The following is a 20,499-nucleotide window of genomic DNA, read 5'->3' as shown; positions in this document are numbered from 1 at the left end:
GGCCCGGGGGTGGTCGAAGCTGCCGCCCACCAGTCCAGCACACGCAGCCGCTGGCCCGCGGCTGAACACAGGACTCAGGTCACCGCCTCAGAACGCCGTCCCAGCCACCGGAGCACCGTTGGACTCCCTTCGGGGGACAGCAAGCCCCAGGCACAACAACAATATGTAAAAGACATATGGTACATGGATAGGAAAGGTTCATTGAGATGAGGACAAATTAGGACAGTTTAGATGCAGCATCCTGGTTGGTATTGGCAAGTTGGGTCAAAAGGCCTGTTACTGAGTCTGTAATCCTATGATGTACTAAGCCTCAAATATGGTGGATGAGAGATTCTAACTGTTATGAATTGGTGAAGGCCAAATGGCATAACGCTGGTTGGAAATAAAAGATACAGGTTGTGATACAGGTGAATGGTTGGGACTTGCTGTACCTGGGAAAAACAGCATTGGCAGATCCTGTTCTGCTGCAATGTTCTTGGCATTCAACCCACCCCCATCTTTACTTGTGCAAGAAAGAACTGCAGATGCTGGTTTAAATCAAAGGTAGACACAAAATGCTAGACAGGCAACATCTCTGGAGAGAAGGAATAGGTGACGTTTCGGGTCGAGACCCTTCTTCAGACCCATCCTTACTTGACTACTTCACTCGATTTTCACCTATCCCCTCCTCCCATCTACCCACATATTTTTCTCCTTCGTATCCACTCTTTGTTTCTGTCATTCTCTCACTTCTATTATCTATTTTATTTTACAGTTGTTGTTAATACTCAGCAGGTCAAGCAGGATTTATTAAAAGAGATACAAAATTAACATGCAAGGTTCATGACCTTCCAACAGAACGAGGGAATATTGGAAATTAAACATTTTTAAGTTGCAGAGGAAGTGAGCAGGTAGACAGACCAGAGGGAATGTCCCCGACTCGGTGAAGACCAAACTGCTGCAAGTGGCAGAAATGCTGTTGACGCTGCCTAAGAGGGAATAGTGAATCATTGAAAACTGATCTGTTTGGGTGAAGAATTAAACAGCTTAGACTTCTACGTCGACCCCGTTTCATCCACAGAGGCTCTCGACGCAGGCTTGTTTACTTCAACCACGGACATTCCATTCCATCCATCTGCTCACTACCACGCTCTGCCCCCCCTCAACCGCGTCACCCCCCATCCCAGCTGACCGCACGCACTGTCAACTGGGACAACTTCAGATCTCTCTAGCCTGCCCCCATCCCTCCACCCTCTCATAATGCCAACTTTGCCCTCCTCAACACCGGGTTGCTCAACAACAAAGCCCTTGCCCTCCATGAAATAATCCTTGACAACACTCTGGACTTCCTTCTGCTCACTGAAACCTGGCAACAACCCAATGTCTTCTTCTCCCTCAATCAAGCATCCCCACCTGGATTTAATTACATCTCCAAACCCCGCCCCTCCCGCCATGGAGGTGGCCTCGCTGTTATTTTTAACCAGAACTTTCGGATCACTGAACTCACCCTCCCCCCAGTAGCATCATTTGAATTCCTCGCCTTCAAAGCCCTTTCCTCCATGACAGTCATCCTCATTTACCGGCCACCTAAACCAAACACCTCCTTCCTATCTGTCTTCACTGAACTCCTCACACTTGCCTCATCCCTCTCCCCACGTCTGCTGCTATTTGGTGACTTAAATATTCATATGGACTCCCCCACCTGCAAGCTCGCATCAGAATTCGCCTTTTTACTTGACAACTTCTCTCTCACTCAGCACGTCACCTTTCCCACCCATGACAAAGGTCACATCCTTGACCTGGTCTGCTCCACAAATCAACCGGTACTCGACCTCCATCCATGCCACTTCCCCCTCTCTGATCATAAGCTTATACGGTTCACCATCCCTTCTCCGACACCTCGCCCCCGCTTCCTCAGAGAAATCACCTTCCGTAATCTAAAATCCATCGATCCCCACCATCTCTCTGACCTGCTCTCCACCATTCACCCCCTGGACTCAACCCCCATCTCACCTGATGATCTCACAAACCATCTCAACTCCACCTTGTCTACCTCCCTTAACACTCTGGCCCCCCTCAAAACAAGAACCGTAACTTTTAACACATCTTCACCCTGGTACACACCTGCACTTCGTAAGCTGAAACAGACTGGTCGCCGACTTGAACGACTCACAAAGAAATCATCTCTCACAGTCCACCATGAAGCTTACAAACTCCACCTCACTGCCTACAAAGATGCCCTCATTGCTGCAAAATCTGCCTACCTCTCCTCCATATTCACCGACCCCTGCCTAAACCACAGAACCCTCTTCTCCACAGTGGGCAACCTCCTCAAGCCTCGAGCCAACACTGTCCCTACCTCTACTCCGGTTCTCTGCAACTCATTCCTCCATTTTTTCGCTGATAAAATCAGCACCATCTATCAATCTTTATCCCCTGTACCCGACTCCCCAGCATCTACTCCACCACCTACCAAGGCCCCTCCTTTCAACATCTCCACTGACCTCCTTACCCCTCCTCCACACTGCTTCCTCTCCCAGTTTGACCTGGTCACCGCTACTGAAATCTCCAAACTCATCAGCTCTTCCAAACCCACTACCTGCTCCCTCGACCCTCTCCCCACTCCCCTGCTGAAGTCCTGCCTCCCCGTTCTCTGCCCCTACCTCACTAATCTCTTCAACTCCTCATTGTCCCAAGGAATTGTCCCCTCCGCTTTCAAAACTGCTGCTGTCACACCAATCTTAAAGAAACCTGGTCTTGATCCCTCCTCTCTCATTAACTACCGCCCAATCTCAAACCTCCCCTTTCTTTCAAAAACCCTGGAGCGTATCATTGCGTCACAACTTCATTCCCATCTCCTTGCGTATAACTTACTTGAACCCCTCCAATCGGGCTTTCGCCCCCTCCATAGCACAGAAACTGCTCTCCTCAAAGTCCTCAACGACCTCCTCACCTCTGCTGACACTGGTTCCCTCAACATCCTCATCCTCCTCGACCTGAGTGCAGCCTTCGATACAGTGAACCATAACATCCTGCTTACCAGACTTGGGGACCTTGGCATTGAAGGTTCTGCACTCAGCTGGCTCTGTTCCTACCTTTCCAACAGATCCCACTCATCTCTCTCCATAACCACACCTCTGCTACAGCCACAGTCACTCAAGGCGTTCCCCAAGGCTCCATACTCGGCCCCCTCCTCTTCATCATCTACATCCTCCCCCTTGGTCAGATACTCCGCCACTTCAACCTGGACTTCCACTGTTACGCCGATGACACCCAGATCTACCTCGGCACCAAATCCCTCCACAACCCTCCCCCCCCCCCCCCCCTCTCCCATATCAACTCCTGTTTGTCAGCTATAAAAACCTGGATGCAACATAACTTCCTCAAACTCAACAGCGATAAGACAGAATTCCTCCTCATAGGCTCCAAATCCACACTCAGTAAAATCAATAACCCCACTCTCACCATCGACGGCACCACTGTCTCCCCATCTCCCCAGGCCCGCAACCTTGGCGTGATCTTTGATTCCACCCTCTCCCTTGAGCCTCACATCTGCCATGTCATTAAAACCTCCTTCTTTCACCTCCGCAACATCGCCAAAATCAGACCCTCTCTCACACCTCCCGCTGCTGAGACTCATCCATGCATTCATCTCCTCCCGACTGGACTACTGCAACTCACTTCTCCTTGGCATCAGCTCCACCTACATCAACCAACTCCAACTGGTCCAGAATGCAGCCGCCCGACTCATCACCCACACCAAATCCTGGCATCACATCACTCCAGTCCTCAAACAACTTCACTGGCTTCCCATCTCCCACCGGGTCACCTACAAAATCCTGGTCCTCATCTACAAAGCCCTCCACCATCTGGCCCCCCCATATCTCACTGACCTCCTCTCCCCCTACCAACCCTCACGGTCCCTGAGATCCACATAAGCAGGGCGAGGATAGGTACAATAAAAATTTTGCATGCAGCAGCATTACAGGCACACCGACTCAAAGAACACACACAAGTATAAATTATACATTAATTACACAAATTACATAGAAATTCTCTAAGACAGTGAAAAAAAGACCCTGAAGATCTTACTATCAACACAATTTACAATGCACATAGTATATTTATCTATATTGTGTGATTTCACGATTGTCAGGCCACAAACCATTTGTTGTTGTTAATTTGTAGATCATGAGTCTGAAAGCTACTTTCTTCCAGGAACCAAATCAATATTTAGATGGATTTTGGAACCACAACCATATTAAATGATTTCTAATACAGTTTGATGCAACAATTCTTTTTATGTGAGCAATTACATTGATGTGCATGTACCTGATTTACAGTAACTACTTGCTAATATAGATATCAACTTAACTTTATACTTGGTTTCAGCAAATAGGACTTATTTATTGTGTGTGTTGGTCATTTACAGGAGTGTCCCAGTGGGATAGTCAATGAAGAGACATTCAAAGAGATTTATGCCCAGTTTTTCCCCCAAGGTGGTGAGTATTTATAGAAATGACACCAGTAATTATATTAAGGTAATCTGTATGTATTTATATAGCACTTCCCATGTTGTCCCAAAACATGGCCATACCAATGAGAATATCTTGGAAATGTAATCAGTGCTGGAATGTGGATAAAAAATAGCTACCACATCATGCATACAGCAAGTTGTCACAAATAGTTATGAGACAATTCCAGGTAATCAATTTTAGTAATATTGGTAGACGTGGGCAGAAACATAACACTATTATTATATGCACAAGTTTCTAAAATGGAACTTGAACTCCATTACCTTCTGACGCCATTGTAAGAGTGAAACCAAGATTAGGTGACAGCCATGGGTGTAATTGTTTTTTTGACAGGAATGGATAATAGTTACTGGAGTATTTTACTATTTTACTATTTTACTATTTACTGGAGTATTTTACTATTTTACTATTTTTTTTTCAGTGAATTCACTGGTAACTCAAGATTTGCGGAATCGATAGTACCTCACACATCTAAAATCAAATTTAACAATGTATAAAAGTTATGACAGATTTAACTTAAAACAATGTTAAATTGCTGCTGGAAAATTTACACTGGATTTAAACAGTAAGGCACTGAGTTTAGAAATTTAAAAAAAAAAAGTCTAACTCAGAACATAAGTCTTACAAACTGGCAAAACCAACAATTGCTTCAGCTTGCAGTTAAAGTATAAGTAAAATAGTTTAAGGGAGACAAAAATTGTGGAGAAACTCAGTGGGTGAGGCAGCATTTATGGAGCGAAGGAAATAGGCGACATTTCAGGTCGAGATCCTTCTTCTTCGGTCCATAGATGCTGCCTCATCCGGTGAGTTTCTCCAGCATTTTTGTCTACCTTCGATTTTCCAGCATCTGCAGTTCCTTCTTAAACAGTAAAATAGTTTAAATTACTTTCACATGATCTTGGTTACTCTATCGCAGAAGGTTGTGTAGTTCAAGAACCAGTTCATAGACCTGTGCATGTAATGTAAAATTATGCTTCATGAAGACAAAATGTTTCGACTACATCAAAGAGGAAATTAATAATAATAATAATAATAATAATTTCTTTTATTGTCATTGCACATCAGTGCAACGAGATTTGGTATGCAGCTTCCAACCGATGTCAAAAAAGTAAGATAAATAAATAAACTGTGCGACGTGACCATCTGAGGGAGACAGTCCAGGGGGGGTGGGTGGCACTCAGCAGGGCCGGTTCAGAGCCGCTATAGCTCTGGGAATGAAGCTGTTTCTGAGTCTGGAGATTCGGGCGTAGAAGGCCTTGTAACGTCTGCCGGAGGGAAGTAATTCGAACAGTCCGTTACATGGGTGTGAGGAGTCTTTATGGATGCTGCAGGCCTTCATGAGGCACCGTGTGTGGTAGCTGTGTCCCAATAATCCTCTGCGCTCTGTGGACGACGCGCTGAAGAGCTCTCCCCTCCGCCTCCGTGCAGCTGAGATACCACACAGAGATGCCATACGTTAATATGCTCTCTGTGGTGCAGCAGTAGAAGGTTGTCAGCAGCTGTTGGGGCAGACCAGTCTTTTTTAATGTCCTCAGGAAGAACAGTCGTTGCTGTGCCTTCTTGACCAGCGCAGCGGTGTTGGTGGACCATGTGAGGTCCTCTGAAATGTGAGTGCCCAGAAACTTAAAGCTGGACACTCTCTCCACACTTTCCCCGTAGATGGAGATTGGGGCGTATTCTCCATTATGTGACCTCCTGAAGTCAATAATCAGCTCCTTGGTCTTGGAGGTGTTTAGTGACAAGTTGTTACGTGCGCACCAGTCCGCCAGGTTCTGCATCTCCGCTCTGTATTTTGTTTCATCACCGTTGGTGATCAGCCCAATTACTGTTGTGTCGTCTGCAAACTTCACGATGGTGTTGGTGTCGAATGCAGGAACACAGTCGTGTGTGAAGAGGGAGTAGAGCATGGGGCTTAGTACACAGCCCTGTGATGTGCCGGTGCTCAGGGTGATAGTGGAGGACAGGTGCAGGCCCAGTCTCACAGCCTGCGGTCGCTCCGTCAGAAAATTCAGGATCCAATCGCATATCGGCGAGCTGAGGCCTAGCTGGTGGAGTTTGTTGGTGAGCTTGGTGGGGATGACCTTATTGAATGCAGAACTATAGTCTATGAGGAGCATCCTCACGTACATGCCTTGTCTATCCAGGTGAGTCAGGACAGTATGAAGAGTCAGAGAGATGGCATCCTCTGTTGATCTATTTGTCCTGTATGCAAATTGATGAGAGTCCAGTGAGGCAGGGATACTGGATTTGATGTGGGAGAGGACCAGCCTTTCGAAGCACTTCATTGGTATTGGAGTTAGGGCAACCGGGCGGTAGTCATTCAGTCAACAGCATTCCCCCTCAGTCCTTCTATGGCCTTGGTCTTTTATATTATACTCAAGGTGTCGAGGGAGAGGGTGTGTACGAGAAGGATGATATAAAAGACCAAGGTCACAGGAATATTGATGAGGACGTGGGCGAAGTAAAATTATGTGTAGTATGTTGGTAAGGCCATTTTACTGATTGAAAAGCTATGTAAGGCAGATACCAATAGAACATTACATGATGGCCTTCAAGTTTAAATATAACTTTAAAAATTAAAATAAAGTTTCTAAAGTGAAAACTAAACTAAACTAAACCAAACTAAATGTGTTCTGGGATGTAAGATAAATTGCAGCGAACTAGAGATAATATCATAAATCCTTTGCAACACAAATCACATCTTTAAAGAAAAGAGAGACACAAGATGCTGGAGTAACAGTAGATCAGGCAGCATCTCCGGAGAAAAAGGGTGACTGCTAAAGGGTGAAGAAGGGTCCCAACCCGAAACGTCACTCATTCTATTTCTCCAGAGATGCTGCCTGATTCGCTGAGTTACTCCAGCACCTTGCGTCCATCTTTGGTATAAATCAGCACCTGCAGTTCCTTGTTTCTCCATGTTTTCACATCGTACAAACATTTACTTCACGTAGATGCTGGAATTTTGCATAGAACACAAAGTGCTGGAGTAACATAGCGGGTCAGACAGCATCTCTGGAATAACATAGCGGGTCAGACAGCATCTCTGGAATAACATAGCGGGTCAGACAGCATTTCTGGAGTAACATAGCGGGACAGACAGTATTTCTGGAGTAACATAGCGGGTCAGACAGCATTTCTGGAGTAACATAGCGGGTCAGACAGTATTTCTGGAGTAACATAGCGGGTCAGACAGCATCTCTGGAGTAACATAGCGGGTCAGACAGCATCTCTGGAGGATATGGAATGGTGGCGTATCAGGTTTGGACCCTTCTTCAGACTGATTGTAATACAGGAGAGAAAGTTGGAAAGAAGTGAGATCACTTGTGTTTAGATGACCCTCCATTCACCATCAGTCTAAAGAAGCGTCCTGAACCAAAACATCACTTATCCATGTCCTCCAGAGATGCTGCCTGGCCCACTGAGTTACTCCAGTACTTTGTATTTCAACCCTCGCAGAATATTGTATATCCAAAAGGGATAAATTAATCTCTTAAAGATATTGTGGATACCACTGGTAAGAATGGAGACAGCCAATCCTGTTTATAAACCTACACTTGTGAATACCAACCTCTCAGTTTTCTGAACGTTAGTGAGTGTAGGAAAATCTTTCTCACTATCACCTCAGAGGGCAATCCCCTCGTCCCAGGATCCAGACTAGTGACAATACTCCGTAGCCCTTTGTATCCCCTCATCACCTCCCAGCCTCAGTTGCTATCTCCATCCTTCCCTCACCACTTTAATCCATCTGCCAATCAACCCCTGGATCCACTGCTTGTTTACCACCTCCTATCTCCCCCTCCCCTCACCTCTTTATACTGTATCCTCTTTACTCTTTCAGTCCTGGTGAAGAATCTTGACCCAGCACAGCAACTGGACATTTCCCTCCATAGATACTGCCTGCTGTTTCTCCTTACTATGAAGAGTACTGTGGGAATCTGATGATGCTCTGTTCACAGTCGTGAGTGAGTCTGTGACCCTTTCCTTGTCTGGGGCAGTATTCTACAAGGGCAACACAGTGGTGGAGTAGTACGGTTGCTACCTTACAGCGGCAGAGACCCAAGTTCGATTCTGACTATAGGTGCTGTCGGTACGGATTTGCACATTCCCCCTGTTACCACACAAGTTTTCTCTGGGTGCTCCAGTTTCCTCCCACGTTCCAAAGATGTGCAGGTTTGTAGGTTAATTGGCTTTGGTAAAATTGTAAATTGTCCCTAGTGTGTCGGATATTGCTGGTGTATGGGATTGCTGGTCGGCGCAGACTTGGTGCGCCAAAGGGCCTATTTCCATGCTGCAACTCTAAATTAAACTATTGTAAAATGACCCTTGATGCGTAGGGTGCAAAACTGGGATAACATGGAACTGGAGTATGAGTGATTGTTGGTTAGCGCAGAACCTGTGAGCCGAAGTTTTCACGCTGTATCTCTAAACGAAAATAAGTCACATGGGATCCATTGTTCCAATTTTGTTGTCTCAAGAGAATTTACACCACAAGTAAGGAAGCATTATCAAGATGTATTCTCAAACTGAATTGGCCACTGAAGTCATAAGGTCATAATTGTCATAAGAATAGAATGAGGCCATTCGGCCCATCAAGACTACTCCGCCATTCAATCAAGGCTGATCCGTCACTCCCTCTCATTCTCCTGCCGTCTCCCCATAACATCTGACACCTGTACTAATCAAGAATCTATCTATCTCTGCCATAAAGATATTCACTGACTTGGCCTCCACAGCCTTCTGTAGCAAAGAATTCAACAGATTCGCCAGACTAAAGAAATCTCTCATCTCCTTCCTAGATTCGGCTTGTACATGCTGGAATTCAGTAGATTGAGGGGGGATCTTATAGAAACTTACAAAATTCTTAAGGGGTTGGACAGGCTAGATGCAGGAAGATTATTCCCGATGTTGGGGAAGTCCAGAACTAGGGGTCACAGTTTAAGGATAAGAGGGAAGTCTTTTAGGACCGAGATGAGAAAATCATTTTTTACACAGAGAGTGGTGAATCTGTGGAATTCTCTGCCACAGAAGGTAGTTGAGGCCAGTTCATTGGCTATATTTAAGAGGGAGTTAGATGTGGCGCTTGTGGCTAAAGGGATCAGGGGGTATGGAGAGAAGGCAGGGATGGGATACTGAGATGGATGATCAGACATGATCATATCGAATGGCGGTGCAGGCTCGAAGGGCCGAATGGCCTACTCCTGCACCTATTTTCTATGTTTCTATGTTTCTAAAAGAACGTCATTTAATTCTGAGGTTATGACCTCTAGTACTAAATTCTCCCACTAGTGGAAACCTCCTCTCCACATCCACTCTGACCAATCCTTTTACCATGCTGTACGTTCCAATGAGATACCCCCTCATTCTTCTACACTCCAGTCATGAAGTTTTCCATTTTAGGAAAGTTCCCTCCTCTCCCCGTACACTCAAAAATGGATATGAAAGAGATGCATTCCCTTCCATATCCTAAATTCCCAAACAAATGCATGGTTTTAACACCTCATTACCAAAAGGTTATTTAAAATTATAATGGGCAACTGTTAAAATTCACCATTTTTCTTGAAACAGCAACACAAGTAAATCACACCAATGTGGCAATCTATAATTGAGAAATTCCTTATTTTGTTAGCTGCAGAGACACAATGTCTCAGCAATGGAAGAATTCTGCCTCTCTAAAAGCTTTGATAACATTTAACAGGATGATAATGAAAATGTCAGTGACTAAAAGTGTGATGAATTGGAAGGGCTATTTACTTTGCCAGCCAACATTGAATACAGTGTTTCAATGCATTGAATGCATTTTACCAGACAGTCAGGGCTTGTTTGCATTTCTGATTTATTTCATGAGTCTAATACTGTGTCACTTCACTCTGATGGCAAATCTGATTAAAAAAAATAAACGTCATTATAACTGAAAGGTTTGCACATATATTTCAACTATATTGTTGACTAATACAATGTTATCCATTCCAGATGCATCCACGTATGCACACTTTCTGTTTAATGCCTTTGACACAGACCACAATGGTTCAGTAAGTTTTGAGGTGAGTGCTGTTTTTTTTTTACGGTTCACTGACTCTGAGAATTGGCACAGTTTTGGTCAACCTGAAGATTTAAAACCTTGTTAAAGTGACCTGACATGATTTTTGTTTCTTTTCACAATATGGTGATCATCCATTGGTCCCTTCACAGTTTTTCGTGCAATTGCCAAAATAACATCCAACTAACAGTATCTAATTGCAACTGCACCCCTGTTCACAGTAACAAGAATATTTGCAGCAGATAAGAACCAGCCAGAGCAATGCAGGGAAGAAATGAGACAATGGTTTAACAAAATATCTCCCAAATATGCTGCACAGTGAATTCAAAGTATCTTGTTAAATCAATGGTGCAGTGTGTAATAGGTGCATCAATCTTCACTTTGGCCAACCAATGCTAAGTGCTTAAGATAGACACAAAAAGTTGGAGTAACTTAGCGGGTCAGGCTGCATCTCTGAGATCAGTCTTAACCTTTCTTCAGTCTCCACCTAAAATGTTATCTATTCCATTTCTCCAGAGATGCTGCCTGACCCGCTGAGTTACTCCACATTTTTGTGTCGATATTCGGTTTAAATCAGCATTTGCAGTTCCTTCTTATAGATACTAAGTGCTTTACTGTCTAAGCTAATGAGAACTAAGATTTCAATAATGATGGACAATATGGACAAGATTGCACCATAAAACGTGAAGAGAGTCAAGTGAGGGGACAATTGGATCTATAGTTGTGACAGGCATTAGTGTCATTGAGTGGAAAACAATTGTTTTTTGTTGACCATTTGTCGTCAACCTTGTGTTGGTGCCAAAGTTAAGAACATCACCTGGAAATGAACTCGGAGAAGGATGACGGATCCTTGATAAGAAAGAGCTCCGAGCTGATCAGCACTTGGAGCAATCTTGACAGTGTAAACCCCACAGATATTCAGAGTGCAGGAGAGTGGAAGAGACACATCAGATAAATTGGGTCATTGGAATACTCTTGATTGTGGAAGAAAACTTTTTTTATAAATTCTTCAGATTACAGACTTTTGCTTAAATTTGCTTTGCAAAATAACTATGGTTTTACATCAGTTTAAATGTAAAATTAGGTGAAGAGAATACAAATAGTAAAAATTGGTGATAGCTTTGATAAAGGAATGTGGGGGAGGGGGAGAGGGGTATTTTTTGTGAACTCCATGGCAGAACAAGTTCAAGTTCAAGTGAGTTTATTGTCATGTGTCCCAGAATAGGACAATTAAATTCTTGCTTTGCTTCAGCACACAGAACATAGTAGGCATTTACTACAAAACAGATAAGTGTGTCCATATACAATAATATAAATATATACACACATGAATAAATAAACTAATAAAGTGCAAATAACAGATAATGGGTTATTAATAATCAGAGATTTGTCCGAGCCAGGTTTAATAGCTTGATGGCTGTGGGGAAGTAGCTATTCTTGAACCTGGTTGTCGCAGTCTTCAGGCTCCTGTACCTTCTACCTGAAGGTAGCAGGGAGATGAGTGTGTGGCTACTCTGTAATGAACAGATACATTATCTGTGAAAGGGACATGTGTCAAGTGGCACCAGTTTCTTGTACCACGCAATACCATGTCACATCTCTGCGAATGTCTCAAATGTTTCTGAGGTGCAAAGACGACGGTCATGTAAATCTGATGAGATCTGTGTGCATGCTGACCAAACCAAACCAGAATCAACATAAGCACAGATAAGCAGCCATCAGGGATAGGTAAAGTAGTCCAGTACCTGCAGACTTAACTCAATAACTCTGAGGGAATTAAAGGACAGCAGAAGTTGCAACCGGCAAAGAGGGGGTTGGGGTTGGGAGGGTTAGTGCAATGGGTTGGGGTGGTGTGGGGAGGCTTTGAAGAATTCCTTTTACTTTTCAGAATACAGGGAACTACAGATGCTGGTTTACAAAAAAAAGACACAAGATGTTGGGGCAACTCATCGGGTCAGCTGCTGCCTGACTCATTGAATTACTCCAGTATTTTGTGCTTCTTTTCCTTTTCAATATTTTCCATTCTTCAGAAATGCTCTGCTACAATGCCACCCTGTGGTGATTTTCAAGTCCTACGTTTGGTTTGACTTCAAGCTTTTGTTGGGCTCCTAACACATCTTGTAGTGCAATTTGCCATCCCAGAGCCACCTCCTAATGCAGAATGTTGAAATACTAGACTGAGCATTTATTTAACTCCTAATTCTGTATCATTTCAGGATTTTATCCAGGGTCTTTCTGTTTTACTTCGTGGAACAATTCAGGATAAACTAAAATGGGCATTCAATTTATATGATATAAATAAGGATGGATATGTAACTAAGGAGGTAAGGTACTTCATACATTTGCATTACAGTGTTGAAAAAGTGTTTCTTGGCACATTGGATGAAACATGCTGTGAACCGTATTCCAATTCCTCTTGTTTATTAAAATGTGGAGATTCTGCGGGATGTTTTGACTCTTTTCACTAAAATCCAATAAGACTGTTGGATTCTATTCACCACCAAAAAAATCCCCTACTATGTAGCATTAATTGTTGTATCTATAACAATATGCATGATGAATAAATAGATGACCTTGTAATAATGTGATGTTGGCAACATTTTTAGAGGCAGATACACAAACATAACAATCTCAACAGATTACATTCATCTATTCTAAATTATAAAGAAGATTTGTTTTGTGATGATTCACAAAATCTGTTACCATGGTTGTTAATTTGACATTTGTGTAGTGTTTCTATAATGGCCCCAGTGATTCCCTGCCCCTCCACTAATGTGGCAATGTACCCTTTCTGTCAGTATCTGTAAATACCTTTAATTAAAATGAATTCCACTCAAATGGAGACAATTAGAGACCATTTTTAGTTACTGCACATCTGTTTGCCAAGAATATATTTGCCTAAATTCGGTGTTTGGATCCGGATATCTGTAATCTGCTAATCAAATGTAGAGTTCCAGAACATTAATGTGACTAAAAACTGGTAGAAGAAACAAAAAAGACACAAAGTGCTGGAGTAACTCAACAGGTCAGGTCGGGCAACATTTCTGGAGAACACATTTCAGTTCAGGACCCTTTTCATACTATGTGTGCTGGGGGGGTGGAGAAAGATGAAAGAGAGATGAGGGCAGGACAATGCTGGCATGTGTTAGGTAGATACAATTGAGAGGGGGTGATTGGGAGATGGTTGGACAAAGGCCAGAGATGAAAAGCCAAAAAGTGTAAAATAAGGAGATAAGGATAGAAAAGGTGAGAATTGTGAATTGAGGAATATGTGGAAAGGCGAGGGGGAGGGGAGGGGAGGAAAGGGTGTGAATTCTGCTGGGGCACAGTGAAGAAAGAGGTAAGCCAAGTTGCCTGTACATATTAGACTCAAAACTCAATTGCGCTTAGGCCAATTACATTTTAAAGAAAAAGTGAAAGAGGAAGGGACGTTGTTGAAGTAAAAGTGAAATCAAGTCAGGCAAAGATGCAGCATAGAAGATATGATATCATTTGTGTGTTAACACTACTGATTGAATCTGATATTTGGTAATGAGATATTGGAGGAATGACTAAAGTGTTCCAAATGAAAATTGGAGATAAAATCAGAAATATACAATTAAATCATAATTCTTGCAAGAAATATACAAGAATATGAAGAATGATGTGATTATGACTATATGCCAGAAGCTGATCCAGTGGAGAATGTGCAAGTACTACATAGAATTCTATTGAATTGAATTTAAAAATGGATACAACCATGAATAAATCATAGGGATTCAGAAAGTCTGCAGAAAGTTATTACATTTATAATAATGTAAATATGCATTATTTCAAAAAGGGCAAGTCATAGTCATAGAGGAAACAGTCCCTTCAGCCCACACCGGCCAACATGTCCCAGCTACACTAGTCCCACCTGCCCACATTTGGTCCATATCCCTCCAAACCTGTCCTATCCATGTACCTGTCTAAATGTTTCTTAAATGTTGGAATAGTCCCTGCGTCAACTACCTCCTCTGGCAATTTTTTTTTCCCTCACATGTGATCCATGTTGCTGACTCACATCCCACCAGTAGTTAAACATGCATTTGAATAAGTACCAACCCAGGAGAAATGATCAGCATCAAGGGCAGGATCATTGCAGACCCACCACAATAGAAAATATATGGTTTCTGGAAAGGGCATCTTTGAAGGCTCCAACCTGAAAGATTTGCAATCATATTATGTTGAATGTAATCAATCTGGATTAGATATCTTTGCACTTATAAACTTGATGTAACATATGACTTCTGATCATGGTTGCAGGAAATGCTGGATATTATGAAATCTATTTATGACATGATGGGAAAATACACTTATCCTGTTCTTAGAGACGAAGCGCCCAGGCAGCATGTTGAAATATTTTTTCAGGTATGTTGTATGTGCTGTAATGAACATAAAACATAATACAATTAACATAAGAACTTTTAATCGCATTTCTAAATTAGTGTCACCAATTGACGTAGAAATAATTATATCCGCTAATTAATTATGGTACTTTGAATTAATAATTAGGAGAGTATAAATGCAATAAGTAGAGATCATAGAGATCATAGGAATGATCATAGGAATGAAGGCCTTTGGCCTAGAAAAGAAACATCAGAGAGATGGGTTAGAACTTACAGGGAAAAGCCAGTAGTTTCATTGTCAGTAATATTCACTAACTTCTACCGAAGTTAGAATGCTTACACGTGTCCCAAATCTGTCAGCACCTCTTCTGGTGTTCAGTCATCTGTGCTCCTATGTTGATTGTTATTGAGGTAAACACGATCATGAGGACATGGATAAAGTGAATGCTCATGGTCGTTTTCATAGGGTAGAGGTTTCTAAAACTAGGATAGGCTTTAGGCTTTAGGCTTTTCCCAGTAAGTTCTAACCCATCTCGCTGATGTTTCTTTTCTAGGCCAAAGGCCTTCATTTCTACTTTCTCTGCTTATTGCACATACTCTCCTAATTATTAATTCAAAGTACCATAAGAGAGGGGAGAGATTTAAGAGGAACCTTAGGTACAATGTTTTCACTCTGTGGGTATTTCTTATCTGGAATGAGCTGCCAAAAGAAGCTGTAGAAGTAGATACAATTGCAATGTTTAAAATATTTTTGGACAGATTTACGGATAGGATGGGTGTAGAGAGTTTTGGGCCAAATGCAGGTAACTGGAACTAGCCTAAATATATCAATGTGGTCAGCAAGGACAATGTTTCCATGCTGTGTAGCTCTGTGAAACGCAGCTAAGCGAGTGGATGGGGCTTGGTCAGTTATCAAAGTTTCTTCATTATTTCTACATGATTATGAATGGAAAGACCTGCCACAGCACAGGATTCACTGCTTAGCTGGGAGCTAATTTGGCTCAGATGATCCTCACAAAATAATTTGTTGTAGATCATAGAAAGCATTTTAATCATTTTTGTAGTTACAATGGGTTACATCTTGCTGCTCAAAATTATATTACTTCTCATATTTTATCTTTCTTCTATGTCACGATAGAATTAAATTATTTTGTTTTATTTTTTATTTTCTATTTATAACAGAAAATGGATAAAAATAAAGATGGGGTAGTGACCATTGATGAATTCATTGACACCTGCCAAAAAGTGAGTGATCTATCATGTACATGTACTGCTAGTTAGAAGTTTATAACCAACTTTGCATTTATTGAAAATGCTAAATAAAGTGGCTAGTTGGTTATTAACTAAAGTTGTCATTAAAAAAACAGACTGCACATTGAGGTGAAAGTATTGTACTGTGTACTGACTCTAAGAATCATATGATGACAGACTAATTGTTCACAAAATAATTTTGGACAGAAAATATTTCTTTTTTTTTGTTTGATGTTAAAAGATTTGGTGAAGAACAAAATACATTGAATTAGATCAGATTTGAATTAAATTGAGATTTATTGTGCTGATTATGAGCATTTGTGAGCAGGAATCATTTGGACTCCATAAGTAAACATTTAATTGCTATATTTCTCCCCTCTAAACATTTATACATGTGAGAGTTTGTATAATTAAAGCTTATACTCTTAGACATTCAAAGCCTAGAGGCAAGTTTACATTCTACCTTTCAAAGTTTCAAAGGTTTAGACATTACATTTTATTAAATAAAATATGAAAAATGCAAATAAGATGCACTATACAGCACATACACACATTCAAAGTTTTCATCTTTGTCTTTAAAATCCTCTGTGGCTTCAACCCTCCCTTATCTCTGCAATTCTTCAATTTTCACCTCTTCTTCCAGGCCAGCTTCCACCATTCTTACAATTTTCCTCGATGTAGCATCTTGTACTTGTTGCTTCATTTACCCCCGTCCCCAGGGATCCAACTCCTAATATTTATTCTCTAAATTACTTTCTTTTCATCTTCACAATCTATATCGATTTGATCTCTAAATCTGCTGATGAAAAAAAAATTAAGAGGGAATCTAAGTGGTTTCAAGGAGATACAAATAAACTGAGTGAGTGTAACACACCATGGCAGATGAAATACAGTGTTGAAAAATATGCAGCTTTCTTCTTCAGTAGAAAGAAAAATAACACTGAGTTTATAAATGGACCTGAGATTAATAAATGTTGCATGCAAAAGGTGTTTTGTGGTTACGTCACTGAAAAACTAATAGGTAGGTGCAGGGATAAATTAGGAAGGCAGATAGCCTTTATTGTAAGAGAATTTGGGTACCAGACTAAAGTTATCTTGCCACAAAAATAAAGGATCTTGGCAAGAAAATATCCGGATTATTATGCGCAACTTTGGCTCTTAACCAAAAAAAAAGTTATGCTGATCGTTTTTATAAGGAGGGATTATGTAGGCTATTCCTGTATTTCCCAGTTTAGAAGATTGAGAAATGAACTCATTAAAACACAGAAGATTCATAAGAGGTCTCAAACAGGGTAGAAATCTGCAAGATGTTTCAAATTAAATTAAATTTCTTTATTTATATAGCACATTTTTAGTCAACTTGCATTGACCCCAAAGTGCTTCACATAATTACATCCACACACACAGGCAAAGGTGGGTGAAGTGTTTTGCCCAAGGACACACACAGGCAAAGGTGGGTGAAGTGTCTTGCTCAAGGACACAACGACAGTATGCACTCCAAGCGGGATTCGAACCAGCTACCTTCCGGTTGCCAGCCGAACACTTAGCCCATTGTGCCATCTGTCGTCCCCGGCTGATGGCTGAGGAGTTGGGAATTAAGAGACATTGAGTCACAGAGCATGGCCACGTCATTCCAACAAGACTGCACCAAGCACCAAGCACCAGGCACATATTTATATGGAAACAACGCTAATATTTTAAATGGTGTACCATGGAGGGCTGTGGAAGCTCAGATATTGATTGCATTCAATGCTGAGTCTGATACATTTCTGTGTATTAGGGAAATCAAGGGATATGATATTGAGGCAGCAGATCAGCTGTGATCTTGTTGACCGGGACAGCGGGTGCAAGGAGACAAATGACCTATTCCAGCTCCCATTGTTCTTGGCCTTCTGCTCCTTAGAATAGAGCACACGGATTCAATCAGGACTTGACACAGGCCAAATGACCACGTGGTCAACATCTCCATGGTTTCCAAGATTTTTTGATTCCCCTGCTTTAAATGGGAGTGGGTAGCCATTGTGGAAAGCCATGATATTTCAACCTTCAGTTCATATCTTTGTTAATTTGTATAAGATGTTTAAATTATTCATATTTAATTGGATCTTTTTGAAATTTACCAGTCCTGCAGAACTGGAACTTTGGAACACCTGAAACAAATCAAACTTCCATCTTGTAACCTACTATTTATTGCATGATGTAATGGCCTGAATGAAATCATTACTGTCCCTTGTAAAGTTATGGTGCTGAACATCAGAATCCCAGGCATTATCCACTTTCAATGATTGTTAATCATGACTGCATGTCATTCTTGTAGATCACATCCGCAATGCTATTTTCTCAGTTTCTAAATGTCAAATATGTATTGAGCTATAATCAATCATTGCTATTATCTGTCAAAGCGAAAAATAAAATCCCAGGACTGAGGCAGCAGGTCATGTAACACAGTACAAGATTTATATGCCCTGGCTTCCACAATTATTTGTCTCATGTTACTTTTAAAAAGATGTATCTGTCTTGTCTTGCAAAGTGTCATTTCCCCCAACTGTGATCAGATTTATTGTACAATATATCAATATTCACAGTCTTCTGTTTTCTTTTGCATAGGATGAGAATATCATGAAATCCATGCAACTCTTTGAAAATATTATTTAATGTCAGCAACAATCAAGCACTTTAAAGGACAGCTTCAAAGATTCTAAACAAAAGGAATGACTGTGATCAGTGGAGAAACTACTACCACTATAATAGAATTCAGCAACATGCTGAGATGATGTATTATGCAAGTCAGCTTAGTTCAGATGTAAAGCCTTCAACTAGTAAATATTTTTTAGAGTTATGAACATAGCCAATGTCATAACAGTAAGAATGGAATATTTTATTTAAACAAAATCTCTTGTGTTAGTTGCACATGTAAAATGCATGCTTTCATATTCAGGCAAAAGACCCTTCCTAAAGATGATGATGATTATGGTTATGTTACTACTTTTAAATAAATGGATGAGAGGTGGATTCCATGCATACATATGTGCGTGAGTGTGCGTGCGTGTGTGTGTGCGCGTGTGTGTGTGTGTGCATGTGTGTGTGCGTGTGCGTGTGCGTGTGATTGATGTGTGTGGCTTCATAGCACAGCACTTCTAATTTGCTGCACACTGTTTGGCAAATTGAAATAAGCAGCACCTGAACCAAACGTCATTCAAGAGCCCAAGTATAATTTTAATAAAATACAGGGCAATGTAGAAAATAAAAGACGAATGCAATGTACTGTAACATACTATCCATTTGTACATCACATTTTCTTAACTAGAATTATCACAGTACCTTTTATGGCACGATCGAAGTCACACAACTATTTCAGATATAGGGATGGAATGCTAAAAACACCTACCAATTATCTGCTCTGATGTATTTATTATGTACTAATAGAGGAGCAGTGTGATCCCATTACATCTTCAATTTATGATAGTGTCTTTGTGTATTAATGTGTACATTTTGTAACAAAACAACATGAAAATAAAAAGAGTAGGTTTATCAAAGTGTTGATATTCTGGTGTTGGTTTGTTTCAACCTACAAAAGACTTTCCTGATCATTCAGTAGCAAAGTAAAATTTTCACAGCACTGTAAAAATAGTATTGAGCTACTTTAATTTAGTAGGAATGATTGATGGATAATGTCTTCCTGAGAGTCTCCAATGAACTATATAGCTGGAGCAAGTATAAATCTCTAACCGTAAACACTTCATTTTACTTCGGAGTCACGTGAGTGACTACGTGAAGAACCCACTTCCAACGCATGCGTGTCATATCGCTACACGCATTGCACGAGTCAACAGAAGGGTGGAGGACGTCCCCCAGTAACGGGAGAAGACAAAAGGGCCAGCAAAAGGCAGGTAAGGACTCTGCATTTTTATTCACAGCAAAATGGACAGAGTAAAAAGGAAGCGGTCTGCTAAAAAGCTGCCCGAGAAACGCGTTGTAAACGTGGATGAACGGCAGAGACAGCAGCCGTCGGCTCTAGATGCCTCGGTAGAGGAATCAGCTGTGCCAGAAATCATTCTGGCACCGACGAAACTTACTCACCGGCCGGGAGGCAAAGTTCAAACGAAAACGCACCATCTAGCAGAGCCCGACTTGGAGCAGCAGCGGGCGACCAGCCCGTATCAATATCGGACCAGGGCTGAACGGGTGCGGGAGACGGAACAAACCCGCTATGAGTGGCTGCATACGGAGCAGCCAGGAGAAACAGCTGACCGGGAACAGACGTGGACTGACAGTCAGGACCGGTGTGGCCAGCGGCGGGACGAGGAAAGCCCGCAAACCAGCACCCGTG

At 41.7% G+C, this 20,499-nt stretch overlaps 1 protein-coding gene across 2 annotated transcripts in view; it reads left to right on the top strand.

Annotated features, from left to right (window-relative positions):
- The window catches only part of kcnip4 (potassium voltage-gated channel interacting protein 4), an 817,169-nt gene extending 797,482 nt beyond the window's left edge, over positions 1–19,687 (top strand). For both annotated transcript variants that reach the window (XM_033026330.1, XM_033026322.1), the window contains exons 3-8: positions 4,412–4,481; positions 10,485–10,555; positions 12,768–12,875; positions 14,836–14,940; positions 16,101–16,163; positions 18,777–19,687. In XM_033026330.1, the coding sequence (XP_032882221.1) occupies positions 4,412–4,481; positions 10,485–10,555; positions 12,768–12,875; positions 14,836–14,940; positions 16,101–16,163; positions 18,777–18,824 (465 nt within the window). In that variant the 3' untranslated portion in view covers positions 18,825–19,687. The remainder of the gene's footprint in view (positions 1–4,411; positions 4,482–10,484; positions 10,556–12,767; positions 12,876–14,835; positions 14,941–16,100; positions 16,164–18,776) is intronic.
- The last annotated feature ends 812 nt before the right edge of the window (positions 19,688–20,499 follow it).

The sequence above is a fragment of the Amblyraja radiata genome, chromosome 1, assembly GCF_010909765.2.
Source record: "Amblyraja radiata isolate CabotCenter1 chromosome 1, sAmbRad1.1.pri, whole genome shotgun sequence".
Taxonomy (NCBI): Eukaryota; Metazoa; Chordata; class Chondrichthyes; order Rajiformes; family Rajidae; genus Amblyraja; species Amblyraja radiata.
This window is presented reverse-complemented; position numbering and strand designations above follow the sequence as displayed.